Source organism: Microtus pennsylvanicus, chromosome 4, assembly GCF_037038515.1.
Source record: "Microtus pennsylvanicus isolate mMicPen1 chromosome 4, mMicPen1.hap1, whole genome shotgun sequence".
Lineage (NCBI taxonomy): Eukaryota > Metazoa > Chordata > Mammalia > Rodentia > Cricetidae > Microtus > Microtus pennsylvanicus.
This window is the reverse complement of record NC_134582.1, coordinates 120,768,553-120,794,938: the sequence shown is the minus strand read 5'-3', so window position 1 is coordinate 120,794,938 and position 26,386 is coordinate 120,768,553. Positions and strand designations below refer to the sequence as shown.

Sequence of the window (26,386 nt, the reverse complement as noted above, 5' to 3'; positions counted from 1 at the left end):
AAAAACCAAAAAACAAACGATCAGAATGACAGATTAGAAGCAACTTCCAGAATTGTATTTACACATCTTTTGAATTTATTTGTGCTACTAGATATTTTCTTGGGTCTTGTCCCTCTTTTTCTTTTTTTAGTGGCAAAGTTGGCCCCAGAGAGTTTCAGCTTCAAGGTCTGGGCATGTTGCGGCTTCTCTGCATCTTTTCTTATCACAATCAATCCTGCACATAGTCCTAATTAGCATCATTGGCTCACATGTCTGCCCTTGGGCCCACAGGCATCCATACTTATTATTTATCTTGGGACAGGATTGATATAAATTCTTGCTGGTGTTCAACGACATGCAATGACCATGCTTCCCAGTGAAAATGAAACATTTTCATTTTTTTCCAAAATATGAGTAGACAAAAGAATAGAAGTGTACTAGGAGAGTTCACTTTGTTGTTTGTAAATATTATTTAGGTGCAGGAATTGTGTGTGTGTGTGTGTGTGTGTGTGTGTCTGTGTTTGTATGTAATAACAATTAAAGAAAGAGAGGCCATGAATTTAGAGCCAGCAGGAGAATACATTGTAGGTTTTAGACTGAGGAAAGGGAAGAAGTAAAATGATGTAATTATATTATAATTTCATAAATAAAAAGAATTATAAGAAAGAAAAATTTTAATTATTCCTATGGGTAAAATAAGAGAATACAGCAAAACAGGGCTCCTAAAGAAAAGTTTTACAACTCCTCCCTTGTAAACGCAGTGTATAAGAGAACGCTTCACTTCCTCTATGTTTGCTTACTGTCTTATTTCAAAGATATTCCTTATTTTTCAAAAAATATTTCATGTGTTTGTATGTTTTATTTATATTTCTATGATGTAGTATCTTTGGAGACCAGAATATAGCACTAGGCCCCATGGTCTTGCTTAAAAATTGTTCTCACCAACCATGTAGATGCTGGCAATTGAACCCAGGCCCTCTGAAAGAGAGGCCATTGCTTAATACTAGGTTATCTGGATATTCTTAAAAACATTAGTAGAGGTGAGACAAGTGTTTTGTGAGATTTCTTTAACAAGCACTTCTTTTCCAGCCAGGGGATATTGATTATCCAGTAGATGAAAAAGGGAAATTGCTATTGGACACAGTGGATTTCTGTGCCACGTGGGAGGTGAGTACTTTTGACAATAAATTAAGCAGAGGGAGGCAGAATCAGCTCATTTTCCTATGGGTATAGAAATTATTTACACATATTTGCTGGAATGAAAGGGGAAGAATGCATTACTAAAATGAAAGGGAGGGAAAGTGAAGAAGTACTCAGGATAATAGGAATATGTGTTATTTTGCCACATTATGTAGTAGCACTCTCAATGTACTAGTGATGTCATAGAAACTCCTCTTTGGTTGATACCATATTTACCATTATCATAATTATCCTTACTTCTTCATATTTAAGTTCTATGATCATTTGGGCAATACATTCCTCTCCATAGTTTTTAGTGTCTATGATCAAACTTAGGGCCTTTTAACACAGGTTAGTATTCTGATACAGAACTACTCATCAAGCTCTTGACAGCTTTCTTTGTAACTGCTCCAACTTCTCTTTATATTAAGGTAGTGATTGCAAGTATGACATTTCGTAACCCCTTTCTCATCACCAGGCACTGGAGAAGTGTAAGGATGCAGGATTGGTCAAGTCTATTGTGGTGTCCAACTTTAACCACAAGCAGTTAGAGAGAATCCTGAATAAGCCAGGGCTTAAGTACAAGCCTGTCTGCAATCAGGTAAGGATTCTCATTCCTCCCCATCTCTCATGCTTTTCCTCACCCTGTACTACTGACACTGTTCATTTGTCCTCTGCCCAAGTGATTTCCATGCTATGGAAAAGCAGATTCTGAGAGCAGTGCCATGGTTGAAAAGACATGGGGGATTCTAAACTTTATCTTCTACTCTTAAGTATTGGTAAGAATGGGGACAGACTATATAGTAGCCCACTTATGGAGAAAGTATAGATTTAAATTTGGTTCAGCAGGCAACAGCTGAGGGCAGAGGAAAGTGAAGTCTCCTTGAACTAAGGGTAGTGAGTAGGCATAGATACTGTTCTAAAAGACTAAGCTAAAAAAAAAATCACTGTGTTGACAGGAATTATGTGGAGCTTAGATGCTTCTCTCTGTCTTACTATTATCCTTCCTCATGATTTTATTAGGTTTAGCACCTGATATTTTTTACCCACTGAACTGCCTTGCTGAGCATAAGCTATTATTTGACACAAAAAGTTGCCCAGCCAAAAGTTATTTACAGAATCTTCCAAAATTAGTTCTTTTTTTCACGAAAAATTGCAGCAGTTTGATCTTTTAAATTCAAATGTGATATTGCACATAATTTTCTTAGTCTGCTTTATTGACTTTAAACACTTTTATTTGTCTTAATTTGAGCATTTGGTATAATCTTATCTCTATCATATTCTTTCACAGGTTGAATGCCATCTGTATTTAAACCAGAGTAAGCTGCTGGATTACTGCAAATCAAAAGACATTGTTCTAGTTGCTTATGGTGCTCTGGGAACCCAACGATATAAAGAATGGTAATAAGATATAGCGGATACCTGAAGCACGACTGTCAATTAGCATCACACTACTCAGTTTTCAAGTAGAGAGAGCTGTCTTTAGAAGCTCCATGTGAAGCAGAAGCTGGGAGCTCAGGGACTTCTGTGTAGCCCTGGAGTCTTTTTTTCTTTCTTTCTTTCTTTTTTTTTTGTCTTCTGATTGCTCTAAAATAATGCTCTGACAAGAGCAACCTTAGGGAGAAACTGTTTACTATGTTTCACAATTCTAGGCTACAGAACGTACTAGCAGGCAAGACGGGGTGTCACGAGCTGGAAGCAAGTGGTTTCTTCACATTGTAATCAAGAAGCAGGGAATGACAAATGAATACTAATGATCTGATCATTTTTTTCCATTTATACAGTCCAGGATCGCTTGCTTGATCGCACCTATAATTAAAATGGGTTTTCCTACATCAATTTTCATAATAAGATAATCTCTCAAGGCGTTCTAGAGGCACATTTTTTAGGTGATTCAAGATCATGTTTAGTTGATAATTATATATAACCATCATGTCTAGTCTAGAATGTACTCTCTACTGTGCTTTGTAGCACTATAACCAACCCAAATCTTTGGCTTCTTGAGCTTATTTCTGCTTTCCTACTAGGGTGGATCAGAATTCTCCAGTTCTCTTGCATGATCCAGTTCTTTGTGATGTGGCCAAAAAGAACAATCGAAGTCCCGCCCTGGTTGCTCTTCGATACCTGCTTCAGCGTGGGGTTGTGCCCCTGGCCCAGAGTTTCAAAGAAAATGAGATGAAAGAGAATTTGCAGGTGATGAGCTCTGCTCCTTAGGGTTGTTACTTAGTTTCTTTGTATGCTTGCTTCCTTTAAATGTCTGTGAACTTTTTTGAGATGAAACCTATATTTCTAGCATTTTGTGTACATATGAACTTTCAGGTGCATGAGAAATGTTTTGTCTATGACATAAACAACAGCATGACTTTACGGAGTTAGTGTTGGAGAAGATTGAGATTTTGCTTTGCCTTGTCAGCCAAGTATTGTATCCATTTTTTCATGGACCTTTTTATATTCTGAAATGAGGGATCTGGACTAAGTAATTTTGATTCTAGACATTTCTATGGTTTTAATTTTATTTCATTGCATGCTCATATATTGTAACACACACACACACACACACACACACACACACACAGATTAACTCTAAGTTAGTGTTTCTCCCAAGTTGATATTTTCAAAATTTCAAATATACTTTATTATTGTATAAAATATTAGTAATTACTAATAATACCATTCTTAATTAGAAATTTATTATGAATCATTTATTTACCTTAGTGTTCGTTTTTGTTAAATTTGCTTTACTTTAGCCTGAAGTCAGTGAAAATTTTCTATCTATGCTAAGTTGCTTCACATATATTTAAGGAACATTTGTATATTTTTCAAGACAATGAGGCCTCTTAAGCTCAGTAGACTGATTGAGCATTCCCTCAGTTCCATACAGGTCTCATACTTCACTATGATGGTCAGTATTATATTTACACTGAGCTAGAATCATTGAACTGGAGAATGAAGTTTAAACACCTCTCTCCTATATCTGAGTGTATTGCTTCTATTCTCGTGGGAATGGATGAAATTAATACATAACTTCCAGAGATTTAAGGGTTTCTGCCTTTTATTTAGTTTTCCCACACTTTGGGTATTTCAAGTGACCACATTGTAATAAATCCCAAAGTAGTAATGAGACCATTGCAGGGAATGATGACATTTAACTTTTAGATGCTAAGAGCCACGTTTAAAATATCTCAGGCTAATTACTGTTCGTTTTGGGGGAAGGAACTTTGCTCCACAGGGTATATTAACTCATTTATACTTGGAAAATAGTCTTTCCTATCGTTCCTGTTGTCAATAAAATTTACAGATAGTTTTTCCCTTTTGTGGAGAAGTGATAGTTCTTTTTGTGAAATTTTACTATTAACATCTTAGGATGTGAAGACATTCTATAACTAACCTCTTCCTGAGATTTTTAACTACTGGAAATCCTTAAACAATTTTATAATTTCCTTTATTTTGAAAATGATTTGGTTGCTTTCTATTAGATGGTTTGTGCTATTTTCTGTAATCATAGTTCATCTAAACACAGCTTATTTTCTTGAACATTAAAGTTTGTAATCTAAAGTTAGAATCTTGTTTTCAGTGACCTTTAAGAGCTAGTACAGTCTTTCCCTTCCTTAAGTAGGAAGTAGCTGTTGCCAAAGTGAACAAGTAGCTGCTTTTTGTTGTATAATGGGAATGTGCTTTGGACATGGGGATCAGTGTTTATTATGACAATTTGTCAGTCCCCAAATGGTTCTATTTGATTCTAGAACTCTAAAATATGTAATTTAACATCCTTAATAAAATTGGATCTAATTTTATAAAATAAATGTGAACAATTAGCGAAAATCATTTTGAAGTTAAAGTGTCTCAAATTCTAGAATTTGGACAAATCTTTACATACATAATATTGAAAAGAGCAATTGTTTACATTTTTATGATTCATTGATGGGTTATAAAATGTAACTCTCCATGCAAATCACTGTTTGATGTGTTTCAAAATTTTTCTCTAGATTTTTTGGAATCTATTTACATAGTGCTGTAGTTTTTAATGTGATATTAAATGTACTGCTTTTGTTTGATTGTTTGTTTACTTTTGTTTTTACTCAAAATGACTATGAGATTTCCTCTTGTCTATAGCATTGTGCAATTTTAATATATATCAAAACAGTTTTCTTTCATTATTACTTGGTATTTAATAACCATGAACGCTTTAGTAAACATTGTTCATCATTTTTAGGTGCATACATACTAATCACAGTGCTTTTGAGGCATAAAGTCTGATTTATTCAAATGCTAAAACCCTTGTGTTTTCCTGAAGGTTTTTGAATTCCAGTTGTCTCCTGAGGATATGAAAACCCTAGATGGCCTGAACAAAAATTTTCGATATCTTGCAGCTGAGTTGTAAGTAATGTTGATAAACACCTCATCTCAGCTTATTTCATGTCCAAGTCTCTGTCTCCTTCCTCCATCCATGATGGTTCACACACTAACTGCCCTATTTGTCTGTAGCAAGATTTCCACAGATATAGTTAATGCAACATTTGTTTCTGAGTTTTGAAAACATGAATTTGTCATTTCAAAACACGGGGAAGGGTTTGAATTCATGCTTAAATGTAACGTGAGGGGCTGGCTTGTTCGGGGTTTTTGTCCCGCCAGGTACCCCATAGCCGGCAAGCCCCAAAGAAAATCACACAGAGATCTCTATAAGTTATAAAGCTGATTGGCCCATTAGCTCAGGCTACTTATTAGCTCTTGTAGCTTATATTAACCCATTATTCTAATCTATTTTTGTCATATGGCTGGATACCTTTTTCAGTTGGCAGGTCACATCCTGCTTCCTCGGTGGTCTGCACAGGAAGAATCAATTTCCTCCTTCCCAGAATTCTCCTGTTCTCATTGCATCATTTCTACTTCTTGTCTGGATTTCCTGGCTATACTTCCTACCTGGCCAATCAGTGTGTATTTCAAACATGATTGACAGAATACAGACAATTCTCCTGCAACACTTAAAAGTAAGAAAAGGACCTTTAGAGAAAATCATGGGAGAATTACAAACCAACTAATGATCTTTAGTTTTTTTCTTTCCTGCTCTATGGTTACAAAATTTAATATGAGAAAAAGGTTATAAATTACAAAGACTGCATAGGTACTTATAGGTACATATTCATCATCTATCTGTCTATCATCTATCTATCTATCTATCTATCTATCTATCTATCTATCATCTATCTATCTATCTATCTATCATATATCTATATCTTTTGTGTGTTGGATTTTTTTCTCAATATTAATAAATATGATAATGTTTGAAAGAGAATTAGAAAATCTACAATACCATGTAAATTGTTAAATATATTAGCATTATTAATATTTTTGTTGGTATATTAAAAATAAAGCAAAAGAAAATATGACAAAATGAGTGAGTCATTGTTGTAAATAATGAATAATTCTTGCCACACCTTCACAATTAATTATTGTTATCAATGCATATTTTAGAATGCTATTTATATAGAGAGGTCAGTGAGCTCCTTGGATATGAAAGACCATCTTATTAATTTTTTAAATGAATCTAATGCATTACTTTTAGTTGATAGGCAGTGAGTGAATAATTAATGTATTACTTATAATTAAATGGAAGTGAAAGTATTAGACGTAAATGATATTTTAAGGCATATTAAGATATTTTTGTGTTGATCAATGTATAGAGTTACCTTGAACTAAAGATGACTTATAATTTTCTCCTTTTTAAGGAGACTAGATTTGGGAAGGATTTTTGGCCCTTCATTGATTGATGCATAGATGATGCTAAGGGAGATGAATGTTAATAAACACTGGTCTTTGTATGTTCTGTTTAAGTTAAGGGACATATTGGAAAATAATTTATAAATGATATTTTATAAACATTTCTTATACATGCCTATAAATGACTATAAGAATATCACCTTCTGCAACTGATCAGGGAATGAAATGATAAACTTTCAACTTAATGGTGCCTTCCTAGATGTCACAACTTATATTGTAGAAATGCATCCGTGTGTTTGTTTTTATTTCCTATTTTAGTTTTTCTGACCTCACTGAATAATCGTTTCCTGGGCTATATTGACATGGGGGTGGGGTCTGGCAGTTGCACCAGGGTCTACCCAAGATGTATGAACTAGATTTTGAGAGTCTATTCCCTATAATGGGATACCTTGCTCAGCCTTGATAAGAGCGTTGAGGGGAGGAGCTTGGTTCTGCCTCAAGTTGATATGCCAGGCTTTGTTGACTCCCTCTGAGGAGTGGATGAGAAATGGCAATGAGGGTAGGTGGAAAGGCTGGAGAAGGGGAGGGAGTAGAGGAAGAACTGGGGTTGGTTTGTAAAATGAAAAGTAATTTTTAATAAAAAAAGAAAAAAAGAAGAAAATTTAAAAAATATGAAAATTATAAATAAAAATTAAGCATCAGAGCAAATTAAGAAATAAAGAGAAGAAAATTTACTGTGAACCTGAGATTTGAGTATCATTGCCAAAATTGTAATTACTTACATGTAAAGGTTTTTGTTTGCTAGTTTATTTTTGTTTTGAGAGAACATGAAGATTTGGGTATGTTTCAAATAACATGCAACTAAACTATAAAAAAGAAATGGATTTCAACAACAACAATAAAAAATAATATCACCTTCTGCAACTAATCAGAAATAAAACAATTAACTATCTCCTTGATAGTGACCGCCTACATGTCAGAGTTTATATTGTTGAAATGGAACAAAAAGTGCATGTTTGCTTTTATTTCCTATTTCAGTTTTATAGACCACCCTGAATATCCATATTCTGAGGAATATTAACATGAGGACCTAGTCATGACTGCCTGAAGTTACTGTGTGCAATGATGTTGGTGATGTGACTCAGATGCTGTTTGGTGGATGCCTCATTTCCCGACTCCCTTGACTTCTTAGCAACTCTCACATTCAACTGAAGCTCCAGCTAATGGTCTTGAAGGAAAGGGATTTAATTTTCATGATGCCTCAAAATAAATATAACATTTTCTTCTCAAAAGATACATTTATTTGTTTGTTTTTTTTAATGAGTCAGTATGGCACAAAACTGGTTTTGTTGGAAATCTGTGGGTGGTGTTTGGCGATAATGATTTCCATATTATAAGCCATTTAGACTGGGGTAGGTGGTATTTCCAGACCAAAGAATGACTCTTAGCAGTAGTCTATGAGTCAGTGGTCCTCTAGCCCTGAGTCAACAAGAAAACCCTACACACATTCTGTGATTCACAGTCTGGAAGATAAGACACACATAGAAAGGTTGATCAACAATTCCCAGGCTCTCTCTAGTTTCTTAGCATTAGAGACTTGGAACTGGAGGGTGAAGCATTTCTGGAATAGATTAGGCTAAAGAGAGGGCATGAGAACCAGTCTAGTAGGACCTTTAAGAGTTAGGATGGGAGACTTCAGTTGATCATCGTTATACCTAGAAATAATGCCAAGGTTATTTTTTTCAGAACTTTTTCCTTTTTCTTTTCTTATTTTTTACAATATAATTATACCTTGAAAACAAAAGGAGTTTTTCACAAATTTAATCCAGTGACATGGAAGAGAGTTTATCCTAGCATTATTTATTTTTATTTATTTATTTATTTATTTATTTATTTATTTATTTATTTATTTATTTTTGGTTTTTCAGAGACAGGGTTTCTCTGTAGCTTTGGTGCCCATCCTGGAACTAGCTCTTGTAGACCAGGCTGGCCTCAAACTCCAAGAGATCTGCCTGCCTCTGCCTCCAGAGTGCTGGGATTAAAAGCGTGTGCCACCACCGCCAGGCACCTAGCATTATTTTTTAAAAATAAAAACAGAACCAACTTTAATTTTAATAAATTTTGAAATACTTAAAGAATTGTGATGCACTGAAGAATGTGATCTATGAATGCTTGCAAATTTAGTGTGTAAAGATGTTAACACCATGTTGGACTAGCAAACATCAGTCTTTCCGTAGAAATATAAGAAACACCATGTAACCTACATTAACTGTGATATAGGCTCTGTTAAGCAGTCAATTACACAATTAGTAACAACAGGATCCACAAATAGGTAGTTTTACTGTGTTTTACATCTCACACTGGGAAGAACTGCCTGCCTGGAACCATGTGGTTTAGGCATGAAGATGGCATCAACAGTTACCATTCAATTTTTTTTAATTAATTTATTTATTAAAGATTTCTGTCTCTTCCCCTCCACCGCTTCCCATTTCCCTCCCCCTCCCCCAGTCAAGTCCTCCTCCCTCATCAGCCCAAAGAGCATCAGGGTTCCCTGCCCTGTGGGAAGTCCAAGGACCACACACCTCCATCCAGGTCTAGTAAGGTGAGCATCCAAACTGCCTAGGCTCCCACAAAGCCAGTACGTGCAGTAGGATCAAAAACCCATTGCCATTGATCTTGAGTTCTCAGTAGTCCTCATTGTCTGCTATGTTCAGTGAGTCCGGTTTTATCCCAGGCTTTTCCAGACCCAGGCCAGCTGGCCTTGGTGAGTTCCCGATAGAACATCCCCATTGTCTCAGTGTGTGGGTGCACCCCTCGCGGTCCTGAGTTCCTTGCTCGTGCTCTCTCTCCTTCTGCTCCTGATTTGGACCTTGAGATTTCTGTCCGGTGCCCCAATGTGGGTCTCTGTCTCTGTCTCCTTTCATCGCCTGATGAAGGTTAATATTCAGGAGGATGCCTATGTGTTTTTCTTTGGGTTCTCCGAATTTAGCGTCTCTAGGATCACTAATTATAGGCTCAATGTCCTTTGTTTATGGCTAGAAACCAAATATGAGTGAGTACATCCCATGTTCCTCTTTTTGGGTCTGGCTTACCATTCAATTTTTAATTCAAAACAGTTGTAGCAACTGATCTTATAGGTCCCCATATACCCCTATGTGATTTTTATTTCATATTTCCATTCTCACATGAAGCCTAACTTCATAAATAGCAGTTGGCATTAGCTAGCAAGTTTCCCACAGAATCTTTATGTACCATAGAAGATAAATTTTGTTTTCTTTGCACTTGAACAACTGATTAAATGATGACAAACAGTCTTTTCTCAATGCTTAGAATGTTGACCAGAATTTAATAGTTTAGGATAGAATTGAATACTTTTTAATATACCATTACCTTTTCTATATTAATTCTTATTTACTATGACTCAATGTGTTTTTTAAACAAATTTTTTATTTTGTATAAAGTGTGTTTGTCTGCATGTATGTCTGTGTACCACATGAATGTCTAGTGCTTAGGGAGGTCTGAAGGTGGTATTTATCACTTAGAACTGGAATTACAGAGTGTTGTGAGCCATCATCATGTGTGTGTTCGGAATCTAAGCTAAGTCCTCTGAAAAAAAGCAATGACTCCGAACTTCTGGGCCATCTCTCCTGCCCCTGTTACTTAAGATTTTGTTCTTCATTTAGATACAAAGGGACTTTTAATCTCATTATGGCTTTGTAAATGTTCAGAAATTCTAGGTGTTTTGGGATGTGTGGAAAAATTCAGTGGCAGATGAGTGTGTCAAAGAGGAATTTTCACTTTCACTTGCAGTTGAAAAAAAATTGGAAACAAAGGCTATACCCATGACCAAAAAATAAAATAAAATTATGAATACCAGATGATAGAGAGAATGATCAGAATCTACTCACTTGTTCCTGAGTTCATGATTTAGATTAACTTGATCACTTAGACTTACATAGGAACTGATCAATTTGAGTACATGGAACACAATTCTACATTAGACAAATCAATAGCATGATAAAACACGATAAATAATGTTTAATGGCCAAATGACCACCAAGGCCTTGGTCCTGATCCCTGAGTCACTAAATTTATTCTTTGACATCTGCCAAAACAGATCAAGTTGGAAATAGTAAAATTATGAATGGTCACAACCAAAGAGTGAGCTGTCCTCCCATCTAAATGAGTTATTGATGGACTTTTTTGTATATAATATGTGTACACAGGATGGCCATGTACACAGGAATAATTGTTGTCCTATTAGTTCCTAGATATTAAAAGATTCACTACTATATTGTATACATAAAACTCCACCCATAAATTTAGTTTAGATGTGACACAATTTTAGGCACAAAGGAAGACCTAAGAGTTTATAGCATAAAATATAGAATTTTGATAATTACACAAAGCCTTTATATAATAAAGATCTTTATTTATAGAAATACCAGTTTTTATGTTGTAATTTCATTTAAATTTGCTTCCAAATTTTCCCCATATTCCCAAGGCTCTAAAAAGGGAAGCATTTAACAATGTAGGTTGTGAATAGTTGGACCTTGGAATTGCCATCCGTGGAGCACAGTAGTTCTTTTTCTGTTCCCAGGGCCTTCAAACAGATATGTGTGTATGTAGTACAATGTCGATGTAGATCAACAGGGTGCCAGGATTTAAAACAAAAATATTCAAATCTCCAGAGAGATAGACATTTGAGGCACTCAGAAATCATCATAATCTATATTTACATTAATGAGAGAAGGCTAGGGGAGTTTACAAAGAACAGTAACATAATTAAAAAGACAGAAAGACACTGAGTTTGTGGTATTGAGTAAGTGAAGTTGAAATAAAGATAATAAAGGGTGTTATTCTATGCCCATAGTGAAAGGTATAGTTTTATCTTTTAAAAACATATTTCATATGTATATATATATATACCCAATCCCCTTTCATTTTTTCAAGTCCTCCATATACCCCTCTCTGGTCTCTTCCATTTCATGTCCTTTTAAAATTAATTATAGCTATACATACATGTATATTTCTAAATACATAAATACATTTCTCTGAGTCTGTAGAAAGTTCCATATATGCTTCAGTGACTGACCATTTGGTACAGCATACCAAGTAGACTATGTCTCCTGCTCTCAGGTCTCCTTAGTTGCTTTAAAAGAGCTGTTCTTAAAGTTGAAATTATAAAATTTTCTTACAATTACTGAAAAGCACATAGGACATGAAGTAACTACACACCAAACTTTCAGAAATAAAGACTGCTTAAAAATTCCAGTCTTTCCATTTTTCATTACCTATGTCATATACCATATGACAGTGTGGATGCTAACATAGTCCTCGCTCTTTGATGGAAATGCACTAGAAGCCCTAGTCCTTATTTAAACATTCTTTGTTAATGTGAAATCTGTAGCCTGCACTGACAAATATTTTAAGGTATTTTGACAGAAATATTTCAAATTCTATTTAAGTCCTCTAAAATTTACAGCCACAACGTCTTTCCAAATTCCTCTTCAAAGAATCATTTTGAGTAAAGTCACCTATTAAATGAAATAGTCTTCTGCATTTTGACTATATTCAAAGATCCTCATAGTTGTATAACAGGTGAAAGACATAATGAGTCCTAAATTTCTGTTTGTACCTTTGGCGTATGGTTTCCAACAGTGGTTAATCATTCTACATCTAATCAGTACACTGCCATACTGTCCTTTTTATTGCACAGTGCTCTCACTCCACGTCATGATTCAGCAAAACTCTTACAAAGCAAAATTTATTTGTAAAGAGAATATAGAAAGGATTTTTTTCTTTTCAATTTGAAATTTAGCTTCTTAAGAGTCAAAAATTAAGAAATCAATTGTCATGTTTCTAATACTGTCTTTGTGTGTTACTGTGTGCATAGTCTAAGACATCTGACTGTTCTAAAAATGTCTGATTGGGCGCTGCGCACCATGCCCTCTGTCTGCTCTCTATGTGCTAGAAGAGACAAACCAACACACGGAACTCCAATCGCTGGTATAAAAAGCCCTTCTTTAATAGCACCATGGAGGCTTAAAAACACAGTCGTCAATGGCCAACAGGTGAAAATCCCATCCTCTGATCCTCTAGGCAAAGCACAGCTTTTAGTAACTTCAATTAGAAGGCTCTAGCAGGGAAGAGCAGCTGAAGGCCAGGACTCAGTTAGTCCTAACATCTCCCCCTAAATTTTGTTATAAAACAGAAGACTCTCCTGTCTTAGGTCATCTCAGAAGATTAAACCCTTACCCGTCTTTGGGAGACCCCTTTCCTCTTCTGTAGAAGTTGCCCGTCTATGGAAAAGTCTTTATTGTTGGTGCAGTATTTGCAACCAAACCTGGAGTACATTCAAGTTACTGGCCAACAGGCTCAGAAGGACTTGCTAACTGATCATATGCTGCATTCTCATAGGTTGTCTGATCTTACACAGAATTAAGAGATGAATGGCCATGGCAACAGGCATTAAGATTGCCAGCAATAGGGTCCCCAGTTACCACTGGACCCAGCCTCCCATTTTGGCTATGGTATTCCACCAACCCTTTGGCTAAAACTGTTACAATCTGGTGTGCTATGTCTAACATTTCAAGGGCTATTCAAGTAACCATTGAGTTGTTTCAACACATAAGAGGCATTAGCAATATTAACAGATGTCATACAAATGGAGTGGTAAAAGTGTGAACAAGACATTTGTTGTACTAGCCATAAGTCCACCTGCTCCTACAATTGGACAGAGGTTTCATGTGCTGGGGAGATAGCTCAGTGGGTAAAATGCTTGATGATGTGTCAGTATAAGATCTGAGTTTTGGCCAGTGGAATTCATGTAAAGCCTGTATGGCAACCTGTGTCTGTAATCCCCATGTTTCTATAGTGAGATAGGAGACAGGCATGGGAGAATGAGTCCTTGGATGTCTGTGGGTGAGCCAGTCTGGCATACTCACTCAGCAGAAAGCAGCAAAAGATGTGTCTCAACCAAGGCAGAAGTTAAGGAGCAAGGACTAGCTCTTGAGGTTGTCCTTTATTCCCCATGCTGACGCATGTGTGCACCCACAGTTACACACATGTTCATGAATATATTATGCAAACTCTGCCACAAGCTGTCCTATCCACATGCAAAGATAGGACAAGAGTTTCATACTGATGAAAAAAACACCACCAGGGAAGTAGGGGCTAATGTTTCCTAGTCTAAAAAGAGTAACTTATCAAATAAATACATATATTGCATAGTTTGCTATGATTGCAAGATTCTAAAAAGAATCATAATAAAAGATTAGTTTCTTTATCATGATATATTTAGAAATTTTAATTCACATAAAATAGGCAGATCGTTTCAAACTCAGTGGTATATGTGGTGGACTACCGCTTTAACCCCAGATCTTCCCATGTTATTGGTTTATCATGGAAACAGTCTTAGATGAAATGATTTATGTTATTATTGTGTTTGGGAATGGGAAAAAATAAACAGTATTTGTTTATCTAAAAGAATGAGAGGAGATAAATTTCACATGTCAGGTTGTGGATATATGAAGCAAGAGCAGTGGTGTTGGTGTTGCAAGATCCAAGGGTAATGGATGTAAAGTGAGTGGGGACTCAATTGTTTTGCCCAGTCACCTGCTTCTGGGTGTCAGTTTTTTCACACTAGAACTAGTCCATGACAGGAGACAAGGTGGTTAGGGCTTGGTGTGCCTCAGGGTCTGATCACGTCATCACCTATTGAATATTCTGGGTACCATTTATTCTATTTCAGTTTATTTTCCAGCTTTGCAGAAAAATAAAAATATCCAGTGTATACTATTGCTTGTCTTCTTTCTGGTTTTGATATTGATTGCAATAGGATGATGGTAAATTCTCTATTTATATGGAGTCAGAAAATATTTCTTCTTTCCAATAAGGTCATATTAAGAGGAATTAATCTTCTAAATGGTAATGAAGATAAGACACATGAGTAGTACTGCATTTTGTGGAGTAGCCCCAAAATCTCTCGCTAGATGCTGGACCTGGGCTAAGTGGACTCACTTGTGTCTCTCTCAGTGTTGGGTTTCAAGTGGTAAAGTTGGTCCTCAGAAATGACATGACCAAAGTGAAGAGTTATCTAATCTGGGATGAATATTTATTCAGCTATTGTACACAGAATAATTAGTTGTGTGATAAAGGGATAATTTAATAGATTTTTAAATTTACAGTTTTATTGGATAAGACATGAGAGAAAACATAATATTTGTCTTTCTATCTCCCATTGTCCTCTCTGGTCCATTCTCTTTAAATAATTTTATCTGATAAAATATGTTATATAATAGGTTCACTTATTTAAAATCAAAATTCTGCATATGAAAGAAAGCAACTATGTTTATCTATCTGGTTTGTGTGTTTAATATGGCAATCACAGTTTCATGTATTTTCCTGCAAGTGACATACTTTATTCCTTCTTTATGGCCCAATAAAATTCCACTGTGTATATATACCATGTCCTCTTCAATTCATCACTATAGGTGTGCAAGTATTTCTGTGGAATGCTGACTCAAGGTAACCGCCACTTTTCTTCTGCTGTGGCTGCTGAGTCAGAAATATATCTCCATGGCATGCCACCAGCAAAACAGCAAACAGCAAAAAGCTGTGTTAATCTCTCTCTCTCTCTCTCTCTCTCTCTCTCTCTCTCTCTCTCTCTCTCTCTCTCTGTCTCTCTCTCTCTGTCTCTCTCTCTCTGTCTGTCTGTCTCTCTCTACATATATATATATATATATATATATATATATATATATATATATATATATAATCTGTGTGTGTGTGTGTGTGTGTGTGTGTAGAATTCCTTTTTAAGCCCTCTCAGGTTTTACGTAGAGTTACTTTGCCCTGTTGGGCCTCCAATTGTTGTACGAGGAGGGGGCCCCTAGTTTGTCCTGGCAGCCTGGCTAGCTTACACCCAAAATAACCACACAGAAAATGTATTAATTAAAACCCACGTGGCTGTGGCTTGCCGGAGATTCTAACCAGCATCCATCTCTGGGAGAAAATCCATGGCTTCTCTCACTCTGTTCTTCTTTCTGCCAACATTCACTTCTGTCTTCTCTGCCTACCTAAGTTCTGCCCTATCAGGCCCAAAGCAGTTTCTTTATTCATTAACAATGAAAGCAACACATGAATGAAGAACCTTTTACACCAAACATGGGTGATATTGAAGGATCACATGCCTGGTCTATTTTTAGTTATTTATTTTTAATCTGCCTACTGAACTAGAATATAACTGCAGTAGCTCACAATTGCAATTGTTGTGTATAAGGCTCCCCTGATGCTTGTCAGCATGTTTTTAAATACCCATTTTCCTTGGGGTCAGAAGGAGGGAGCCTCAGTGTAGTTTGAATTTTCATGTCCTTTAGGTATAGTGATGGTAAAGATAATTTTTTAAAAAATTTATTGGAAATTTGTATTTATTCCTTGAAATCTATTTGAACAGTTCAATTTCTCTTTAATTATTTAGATACTGTTTGGTATTTAATTTAATGAACTTTTAAATCTTCTGCATCTGAATTGTCTATCAGATGTATACTTGGGGAAGATTTTCTCCTATTCTGTTAGCCACCCCTTTACTCTGTCAGTTATCTTCCTTGTTATGAAGAACTTTTTACGTTTCTTCCAATTCCATTTGTCCGTTCTTACCTCATTTTCTAGGCTCTTTGAGTCCTTGAGCCCTGACCTTAATTACTTACTGAAAAGCTTCCCTATGGTTTCTCTATGTAGCAAGTATTAAGGATCTCCTGGATTGCTGGCTTAGTGGTCATGAATTTAATTTGTACTGGTCTTTGAAAATTTTGTTTTCTCTTGGTTGGGCACTATTGGCCTCAAAGAAATAGTTCTCATACTCCTCAGGATTTATGGTTTCTTCTCATAGGTCTGATGTTATTCTGATGGTTTTGCCTATAAACGTGAAATGGCAACTTTCAGTTGCAGCTTTTACATTTGGCATCTCAATTACAGTGTGTCATGGTCAGGTTCCTGCCTGTTTATATCTGCTGGAGATTTATATGTCTCTTGTGCTCGAAAATTCTAGATTTGAATAATTTTCTTTTATAACTTCATTGAGTAGATTTTCTTTACATTTACTGCTGATATCAGTTATTTCTGTCTAATGGAGTCTTAGTTTTTTTCTCTTAATTTCTGGAATGTTACGATCACTGTTGTTTCTCTTCTTCATTCATATCTGAATGTAGCATTTTCACAACTTTGTCTTCAATCTCTGATATTCTATTTTAAGCTTAATATTACCATTTTTTGTGGATTTTGACTGTGTATTTTATTTTATTACGAGATTTCAATTTGCTTATTATTCTCAAAGATTGTTTCCTCCTGGAATTTATCCATATTACTGATTTTTCTCCTACACTACTGATAGATGTTTTTTCTTTGTTAAGTAGCTTAATAATTTCATTATTTTTGGATTCATCAGTGTAGGTTTTATAATGTTTGCGGGTATCATGTTGTCTTTTGCTTTTGTTTTGGTGTTTCTTCCTGTGTTTATGTGTGTTGAATATTTAGTTTTATTAGGACGCCTTTTTAGTGACCATTCTGCCTTAAGAACTTAATCCTTACTACCGTCATGAGCATAAAAATCAAGCTACTGTCACAAAATAACACTAACGAAACACAATATAGAAACACTAAAAACCAACTAAAGACTATACCATCAAAAACAATGGCCATGGAATACAAAAACAGAAAAAAACATATGGGATTAAAATTATTTAGAGTAAAATTATATGCAGGAAATCAATGGAATAATTGAAAATGTACAAAAAAGGGAAATAGAAATGTTAGTTATTGTTTAAAAAAGAAAAGATAAAAGATTATAGAAGAATACCATAAGGATGTTGCCCAAAGGGTGAGAGATATATAATTGATTAACAAAAATGTGTAAGAAATATAAATAAACCTATAGGAGAATGAAAATAAAATATAAACATTCTTTTCAAAAACAAAATAAATTAAAATACTACTAATATATAGTAATAAGATAAAGAGAGAAACGAATTAGAAAAGACAAAGCTTTAGTGCTCTTTCTGATCCCTCTAAATTTGTATTTGCCCGGGTGGAGGGGTGGGGTCACTTTAAGCTGGACTGTCTTGCTTGTCCTACCAGTTAGACTTTGTTTTTCAGCCAGCTAAGTGTGACATGCCTACCAGTACTTTTCCACTTCTTTTCTTTGTGGATGAGGAGCTGCCTCTCTTCACTTCACTTAACATTGCAGCATGGGGCCCGGCAGATTCTTTCCCATTCTCAGACTTCCCTAGCATGTACACTTCAGGAAAGACTAATATTCTAGGTAGGAGTTTCTCCCATTTGAGCTGGGGGTGAGAACAGCGAACACAGCACACTGACATCTGTATATAGAGATCACTATACACTTTCAAAGCACACTCAGCCATTGACACGCTGCAGGGGGGATGAGGTGAAGTCAAATGCTTTGCTGGTGCTTCATAGTTCTCAGACCCAATGATAGTGCACCTCAACTGACACAGGGGGCTGCAGAGGCTGGCCACCTGGTGATGTCAGGCTTGGGTTTATAACATGCTTAGATAAGGTGATGGAATCGGCATCTAGCTATGGAGGGTGATGTTGATTTCTAAGCATGACCTTCAGATGTGAGCCAAACCTTCCACTTGAATTTTTCAGTTAACAACACCAGGATTGCCTCCTCTTTGTGACTAACTCCTTTTCCCATTTCACCAAGGTTCCAGGTTTTTTGAGGTAAGAATGTTCACTGTTATTAGGTCACCAGCATGGGTCTATATTAAATAACAGATTCAATGTCATTATGGTTGCTGACCAAAATCATCACATCAGAGAAGTTACATCTTACCAGAATGTACGACTGGGTTCAAGGCTTTCAGGAGCTGTGAGCTTACCCTTCAGCAAGACTGTCAGATCTTTTCTCTGACAAGGAGGCTTAGTTAAGTCTTATGCATCCTCTCTCACTAGGAATTTGCAACAGCAAATGAGAACCTACAGCAGTGAGTACCTTACCTTCTGACTTCCTGTGGGTACCATATTTCAGTCTACCCGTGTTTATTAGGTATCCTATTACCCTATCACTTGCTATGTGACTGTCAATGTCTTTCCAGTCTTTCTCCCTTGGAAAGACAGTATAAACTTCATTGTCACACTCTTCTTGTTCCCATGTCATATGTAGTGACCTCTGAATTACTGTTTTAGACAGGGAGTTTCAGACTTAGACTTTCATATCCCAGATATACTATTTCTTTTAAAAGAATGGATGAAACTGACATCTACATAGCATTTGTAATTAGTCTGGCAAATAAATATGAGTTTATATAAATATAAGTATCTAGAAAACTACCAAAAGTCAAAATTTCAATTGCAGACACAGTTGCAAATCTAAAGATTTTCATGTATTATTTGTAGAATAATATTAGAATATTTTGACTTAAAACATCAAATTTAATTTAGTTTTTACTTTTATCTGAATATCAAAATCTAAAGAAGATAAATGAATGGTTTGAAGAGGAAATATCATATGTGTATATAAAAATATTTTAATATGTGATATTTTGGTGTTTAATATCTCATGCTAATTATATTTAATATACCATATTAATATAATATGTAAAATAACATGTTCATGATTTTATATCATATATCTCAAATGTTATAAAAATTCTCAATAACACAGAAATTTAACACTTTTGAACTATGGGTGGCTTATAAAGAAGATAGCACATAGAAGTACATTTATATGTGTTAGGTTGTTTGTAATAAAAAAGTTATTCATATATTTTTCTTATTCATTATATTCAAAGCAAAATGGCATTCTTAGAAACTGATCGATTTATACCAAAGTTGTTAAAACAGAACCCCAAGTTTAAAATAGTTATGTTCTACTATAATAGATGTTTAACATTTTTTGTTAAAAATTTCCCATGTTTAAAATGGCTAAGGGCATTTAAATTTCTGTTTAAGCTGAAAACTTTTTAATGCCTAGTTTTGTATCTCTGTTTAAATAGAGCTATTATACAAGTGAGTTGCACTTGATATGAGACAAAGAAGGCTTATTAGTGGTCATTGATGCTGTTTTAAAGAGAAACTTGTAAGAAATGCAAAATTTCAAACATTTTAAATTTAGCTCCAAAATAAATGAATAAATGACTGGATGAACAAATAAACACCTTTGTATAGTTAAAGTGTACACTTTTACCTAATTTTTTGTATGCTTATTGTAGTCTATAATTCAAAAATATAAAACTTGAAAGGCTCTGTGAGTGGTGTCATCCAACTAAGTCACTTTTCAAGGGGGCACACGTCTGTTTTATCCAGCACCACTATCTGAGTATCCCAGCTGGGTTCTGAGTGGTCCCAGCTGAAATGACCACTCCCGTGGTATGCAGTGTGTACAACTACATACTGTGGTCAAGATGTGGTGCCTTCGGTTTCAATTCTTCCTGAAAGATGTTCTATTACCTCATAAATATTTTTCCTGGGGATAAATTTGTCTTTTGACTCTCATGTAAGCACATCTTTTTTTTCTCCAAATACAAAATTCCTAGGAGTAACCTAATTTCTTGAGGTCTGTTGTTTCAATAGTCTGATAGCCCAGGAAGGACAAAAGCATCTTTGTAGAATATTTTAGTTACTTCAAGTCTGTAATAACAGCTCATTGTTTCTTGTGTTGTATGATCAAGTAGAAGCTTCATCATAGCAGAAAGCTTTGAAAATTAAACACACATAGGCTCAAGCATGAGGTTAGCTCCGGGAAGGACTGGCCCATGCCTGCACCCACAAACAGAACATAAATTACAATAGGTGGTGGAAGCTGCCTCATCTTAAGTTGGCATTTTCAGGGTAGCATACACAGTGAACTTTTATATTTTATGAGTAATTAAAATCCTACACATATTTTTAAACCTTCTATATCTTAGGTGGAAACCCTAAGAAAATGGGGTCCTGAGAAAAGCAGGCCTCTTTCCTAAAAGGGCCCACCCTGGAGGAGGGAGGGCAAGTGTTATAAGGAGAGGACAAATAAAAGTCCCCGCCTGCCAGTTGCCAGGCTCTGCTGCTGGGCTCAGCCTGCTCTTATTCTGAAGAGAGTTCTTACTTCCTTGGCCTCTGAAATGAAACTTTTGGCTGCTCTCTGTGTTGTGTGTTCTTCACTTTGGAATGCAGAATAAACAAGACTGAAGCTAGAGTTGAGACCAGGGGGAACTGCAGACCTGCTGCAGGACATCTGGTGCTCAATACAGGTCCACTTTCTTTAGCTTAGAGGGCAGAGAAAGGCATTCTCCTCAGAACACCCTTGGCAAGGACTCTGCTTCGGCTTGGCACATACATCCTTTCACTTCTTTCCTACCTCCTAAGAGTAATGAAAATTTTCCTTTTGTTGCTTTTTCTACTCTGAGAATCATTTAGCTTAAGTGGCTCTTCTCTCTCCTCCCCCTCTCCTCTGTCACTGCTTGTATCCCTGGTTTAATTGCCACTGCCACCCAGCCTGTTGGTTTCATTCAACCAACATTTTCATTCAAAAGAACTGAAAAAGCAGCTGTTTCTGGTTTGTTGCTTGTGTGACCATTATCGGAAACTTGGAATGGTCAAGAACTTTGTCTTGTGCCGTTTCCCACTTTATTGCGGAGATGAAACCCTTTTGCTTCCTGTAATATGTTCTGGAAAGACATTGGAGTCCCCTGCAGTGATTATTCTGAAGTGGCACTTGGCTGAACAGGAAGTTGCAAGAATTTAAGGATGAGTTTAGAGGATTCTTGTTCTGAGGGCTGCAGAACAGGATGTCTTTTTAACCAAGCAGCCTTCTTTTGTTATGAAACTCCAGTATAGCCTTGGAAAACATGAGGACTGTTGACAGAGAGTGACCCTAAACCACCCTCATCACTTTTATGAGGATCCTTGCCCCTATTGCTGGGATTCTTTGGTTGTCTTTTAAAATATTATTTTTTAACTTATTATTACTATTTGTGTGGGTTTGCATGTACATAATGTTGTGAGGTACATATGTATTGTCATTTATTGAGAGGTATAAATATAGTTTTGGAAATTGGTTTTCTGTTCCCACCTTTACGTAAGTTTTGGGGTTCAATCTCATGTCTTCAGACTTGCAAAGAAAGTGCCTTTACATACAAAGCCACCTCACAGATCTGAAGGAACTGTTTTTTTTTTTTTTGCATTGACAGGCAAAAATGTTTTCTTTGCATTTTGCATTTTTAATTGAACCCAGGGCCCTATACATATGAGGCATGCAGTATGCCACTGAGTCATTTCCAAGCTTGTGTGTGTTCTTCAAAAAGCCTTACCCCTAAACAAAGCAGGGACTCTCTCTGACTCTGTTGTTTGCTCACTGGCTGCAGCTATGTTTTCAGGAAATCAGCAAGTTTAGATAAACACCAGTTTTAATTGAAAAGGGGCCACAATTATCTGGGAGAAACTCCTTGATTAGAGATAGAACTGGGCTGGTCTATGTGTGGGGACAGCTCAAGAATGAAGGGAGAGAGTTGAGAATGGTGGGCATCTGGAAAGCATGACCCAGAGTTTGGTCATTGTTCAATCTCTAGAAGAAAATTCCATGGTGACACCTAAAGAAAGCATGTCTGCCCCCTGGAGACTAGACTATTAAGAAACACATGTCTGCCCCCTGGAGACTAGATGATGCATAGGCAATACGTGGGACACCTCTTCTGAAATGCTGCTTCCCTTTTTGATTCATGTTCCCTCTATTGGAATCAGGATCATCTCCATCTCATCAGATGCCCCCCTCCCCCGGACACACTCAAAAGGAGGCAACTTATTTTCTTTTGCATTACTGCCTGGCTCGCCTAAGAACCGGGGGTGGAAAGACTTGATCTCTGAATGGGAGCCTAAATCCAGAATCCATGCTACAGTTATCGACATGCTCTTTAGCGACAACAAATGCAATGAGATTTTTTATGTTTAAGCCTTTTATGTTAATTACATCATTGTCCGCTTTCATCTATTTTGCAGATGGAAAAGAAAAAACGGGGAAAGTTTTCTTTGTCCACATGTGTGCAGTTAAAGGATAACTCCGACTTCTGCAAAAACTGCAAATTAAATCCCAATTTCAAGCATTTGTTCATGTGATCTCATCTGCTTTAGCACTTGCAGACTTGATATTGACTAAAAAATTCTGCGGGGAATGAAATTTAGTACAATCTGGTCTTGTTGCAATGTGGAGATCATTAAACTCTTTGAAATTTTAAAACGCCCTTCAACATCGAATCTCTTCCCAGGCAGTTTTTCTTGTTTTGGAGTGAGAGGTGGTCACTCTGAGGGGAGAAAGGCCTGTTTCTATTGCTTGTTATTGCCCATTTCCAATGTCAGGGAAAAGCTTTGCAAGTTAGAACTAGAATAAGGGTCCTGGGTGCAGCCTGCTCTCACTTAAGGAAAGTCTCCTGTGCAGTAGGCATTGGTCCCCTATGAAAACGAAACCATTTGCAATCTGTCACAGTCCTTCATTGGAACAGACACATTTTGTGTCTCAAACCACAATTGCAAGGTTAGCATACACACAGTTTTGGCTCTGTGTGTTTTCTTACATGCCTTTTCTTGTTTGATAATTCACTGTTTAGGTCCTTGGAAGTTCGTATCATAGCCTGGCCTTGCCAGAATCCAACATTCTGAAACCCTCAGAATCATATGAGACCAAGAAAATTATGTAAAAGAAAAATTTTAAATTATCCAAGCAAAGATTAAGTCTGCCTAGGAGTTACCACGGACAAGAATCTTATAGTTTAAGAACATGTGGGCCAGTATTATGGGTTACTTTAAACTATGAAAATAATTTGGATTCAGTTCCCTTTGAGTAAGTTGATATATTTGTTTATGTTACTGTTTCAAGGTAAGGAAGGGAATTAGACAGAAAAGAATTCGTAATTAGGAAGGAGAGACTATAAAGTAGAATGTAAGTTACAAAGATTTGTGGAGGAGGGATTTCCAGAAGGCATGTATATGATAAGTAAAGGTTACTAAAATCTCTAAGGCCAGAATTCAGTGCACTGATATAAAGCCTGGGCTTCGCTCAGTGTAAAAGTATATGGTTTGTATCATGCATAAAGGTTGGGTTAGAGAAAAATTTATGTTTTATCAAGATAATTTTATTTTCTGCCTTATTTGTTAAAAATCTGTTCTCATCTAAACTTCGCCTGCCACAGAAATGTTAGCAATAAAAAAAAAATCATGTGTCACTGCACAAGATGGAAAAAACTTTCCTTGTGGATGCTGAAAGCCCAAGTTTGCAGCCTTACTCAATGAGAATGGGAGGTCTAGTTGGAGAGCTAGTGTTTTGAACCTTATCTTCCCAAGTCAGCCAGAACACAGAGGGAAAAGGAACGTTAGGAATGCTTGGCTTCTCTGGTAAGTCACCTGTCCTTGTAATTGGAGAGGCCTTAGAATTTCCAACTACTGAACTCTAAGCTGCACATAGACTACATGTATACTCAAAGAAAAGAGAATATTCTCTGTGCTTCTATGTTAAGCTGTATGGTCAGCAAGAAACTTCCCCATTCCTTCAGATGGCACACTTGATAGAGGAAAGTATAAACAATTAAAGGTCTCTAGGAGATTCCCTGACTCTTTAAGGAACTTAATTATTTAACCTCTCATATGTTCTTAAATGCTCCCCAGTGCATAAAACAAAATAATGCTGTCTGCTCCAACTAAGGCTCTTATTTGATCTAGTTGACCCAGGGAACCCTTGTGCTCCCAAACATATATAAAGACATATAAAAAGCAAATGACTGGTTTTAGCTAGTGTAAAAGGGACAGTGTTCAAAAGGCTGTCAAACTTCAAGGAATTAATGACTGAACCCACAGCTCAGGAGAAAGGCTTATGTTTCACCAAGACTCAGAATGAGAAGGGGAGGACCACACTGAAGCAATAAACCAATTACCCACTGTGCTTTCTCTTCTAAGGGCACCAAGGTTCAGGTAAACAAATCTGTGGACTATGCTCCACAGCTCCTGCTACTGAAATTATCCTTCTGGGAGGTGTCGTAATGACACATTCACTCTCCCCTCTGGCCTCCTCACATAATCCTGTCTTGACTCCCATAAAAGTATTTCCAAAGGTTTTTCTAACATTGTTTAAACAGGTTTGGCCCTGGTTAGCCTCTCATTTACTATGATATTAAACATTTGACTCCTTGCTCATCCTTTAATGGGTAATCAAATTTGTTTGTTCCATGAACCAACAGATTACTTTTCAAATAGTTATGCAAAAGATAGTGCTGCACCTCTTGTGGACCAGATCCAGACACATCATAGCTTGCTTGCACAAAATGATCTAAGTCTTCCTTAGAATTTTCAAATTAAAAAAATTGCATGTTTCTTATACCAACAGTCTCCCACAACTTTCATGGTTTGATTTTTGTCTTGTGTCTCTGGTTCTTGTTCACTTAGCATCTTTGTACAACTGATATCTTCAAGGCTCAACACCCAAAGACTTTAACTGAGAGTGACCAAGTGATGCTAACCTTTAACCCCTATCATCACTTTTTTTCTTTTTAAGAGTCTCTGAACTTCATTCCTTGGAGGACTCTGTGATCTCTTATCCAGATGTTCCTTATAGCAATGCCCTCACCCAGGAAGAACTAGCCAGACAAGCTGTGTCCTCTCTTCCCTGAAAGATTTCAAAAGTCTATTGTTGAACAGGAAGTAAACTGACCAATGGTCTCCCCACATCAGGATATAGAGAGCAATTGATTATCCCTGAGCTTCACGTGCAGGAGCCGTGCTGTAGATATATCAGTTGGGGCTGGACTCCACAAATGTACATTTTGATTAGTTGTGATTTTCTGAAAAGACCTATGCCTGCTGCCAAGAGACATTTCCTTGATGAGGAAAACCTGAGGATTATACTTGTCTTTGAATTTAAGAACAGATATTTAAAATGTTGTTAGGCTTATAATGACTTGGGCTCTTCTCCAAAATCCATGGCTTCACTAGTCCTGGGTAGTTGGCTAGGTTTCTGGTTCCAGGACTGTTTTCTCCACTGTTGATTGGGTTTTAAGGCCAATTAGTTAATTGTTTGTTACCACCAAAGTATGTATTCTACCAATGCACACTTATAGTTTTGGATCACTGTAGGGGTCATTTTAATTGCGACAACTCACAGCCCTTGGAAGGTTGGGCAGATGGTGTAGGTGGATGAAATAGGATATGATAATATTTGGTAGTGTTGATTCTCACTGGGCCAGTTTCAAAGACCCACAACCAGGTCATAAAGAAAAACATGCAGGAGTGGTTGACTCTGCCTGGATAATCTCAAATTGTCCTCAGGAATTTTCTCACAAAGTAGTATGTGCCCAGTGTTGTTACTTTTTTTCTTTTCAACTTTGGTATTATTTAAATTCTATTCCTTGCTTCTTAGACTGAGATTTAGGTAAAATCTAAGAGAAACAGGCTTTTTTTTTCCCCTAAAAGTGCCCGCGATGAAGAGATAAGAGAGAGGAGAGCATGCCTGTAAGAAGCAAGGCCACTG

At 36.5% G+C, this 26,386-nt stretch overlaps 2 protein-coding genes across 8 annotated transcripts in view; both read left to right on the top strand.

Moving 5' to 3' along the window:
- LOC142848368 (aldo-keto reductase family 1 member C13-like) overlaps positions 1-8,170 on the top strand; it is a 97,147-nt gene extending 88,977 nt beyond the window's left edge. For all 5 annotated transcript variants that reach the window (XM_075970288.1, XM_075970283.1, XM_075970287.1 and 2 more), the window contains 6 exons: positions 1,069-1,146; positions 1,637-1,759; positions 2,450-2,559; positions 3,186-3,351; positions 5,453-5,535; positions 7,915-8,170. In XM_075970288.1, the coding sequence (XP_075826403.1) occupies positions 1,069-1,146; positions 1,637-1,759; positions 2,450-2,559; positions 3,186-3,351; positions 5,453-5,535; positions 7,915-7,957 (603 nt within the window). In that variant the 3' untranslated portion in view covers positions 7,958-8,170. The remainder of the gene's footprint in view (positions 1-1,068; positions 1,147-1,636; positions 1,760-2,449; positions 2,560-3,185; positions 3,352-5,452; positions 5,536-7,914) is intronic.
- Positions 1-26,386, top strand: part of LOC142848369 (aldo-keto reductase family 1 member C13-like) — a 59,642-nt gene that overhangs the window by 11,233 nt on the left and 22,023 nt on the right. Inside the window, exon 1 of one of the 3 annotated variants that reach the window (XM_075970289.1) lies at positions 20,999-21,128. The exons of 1 other annotated variant lie outside the window; for it this stretch is intronic. The gene's annotated coding sequence lies outside the window, so the exon portion shown is untranslated. Of the gene's footprint in view, positions 1-20,998; positions 21,129-26,386 lie in introns of those variants that run through there. One more of the 3 variants, XM_075970291.1, reaches the window with a different exon arrangement.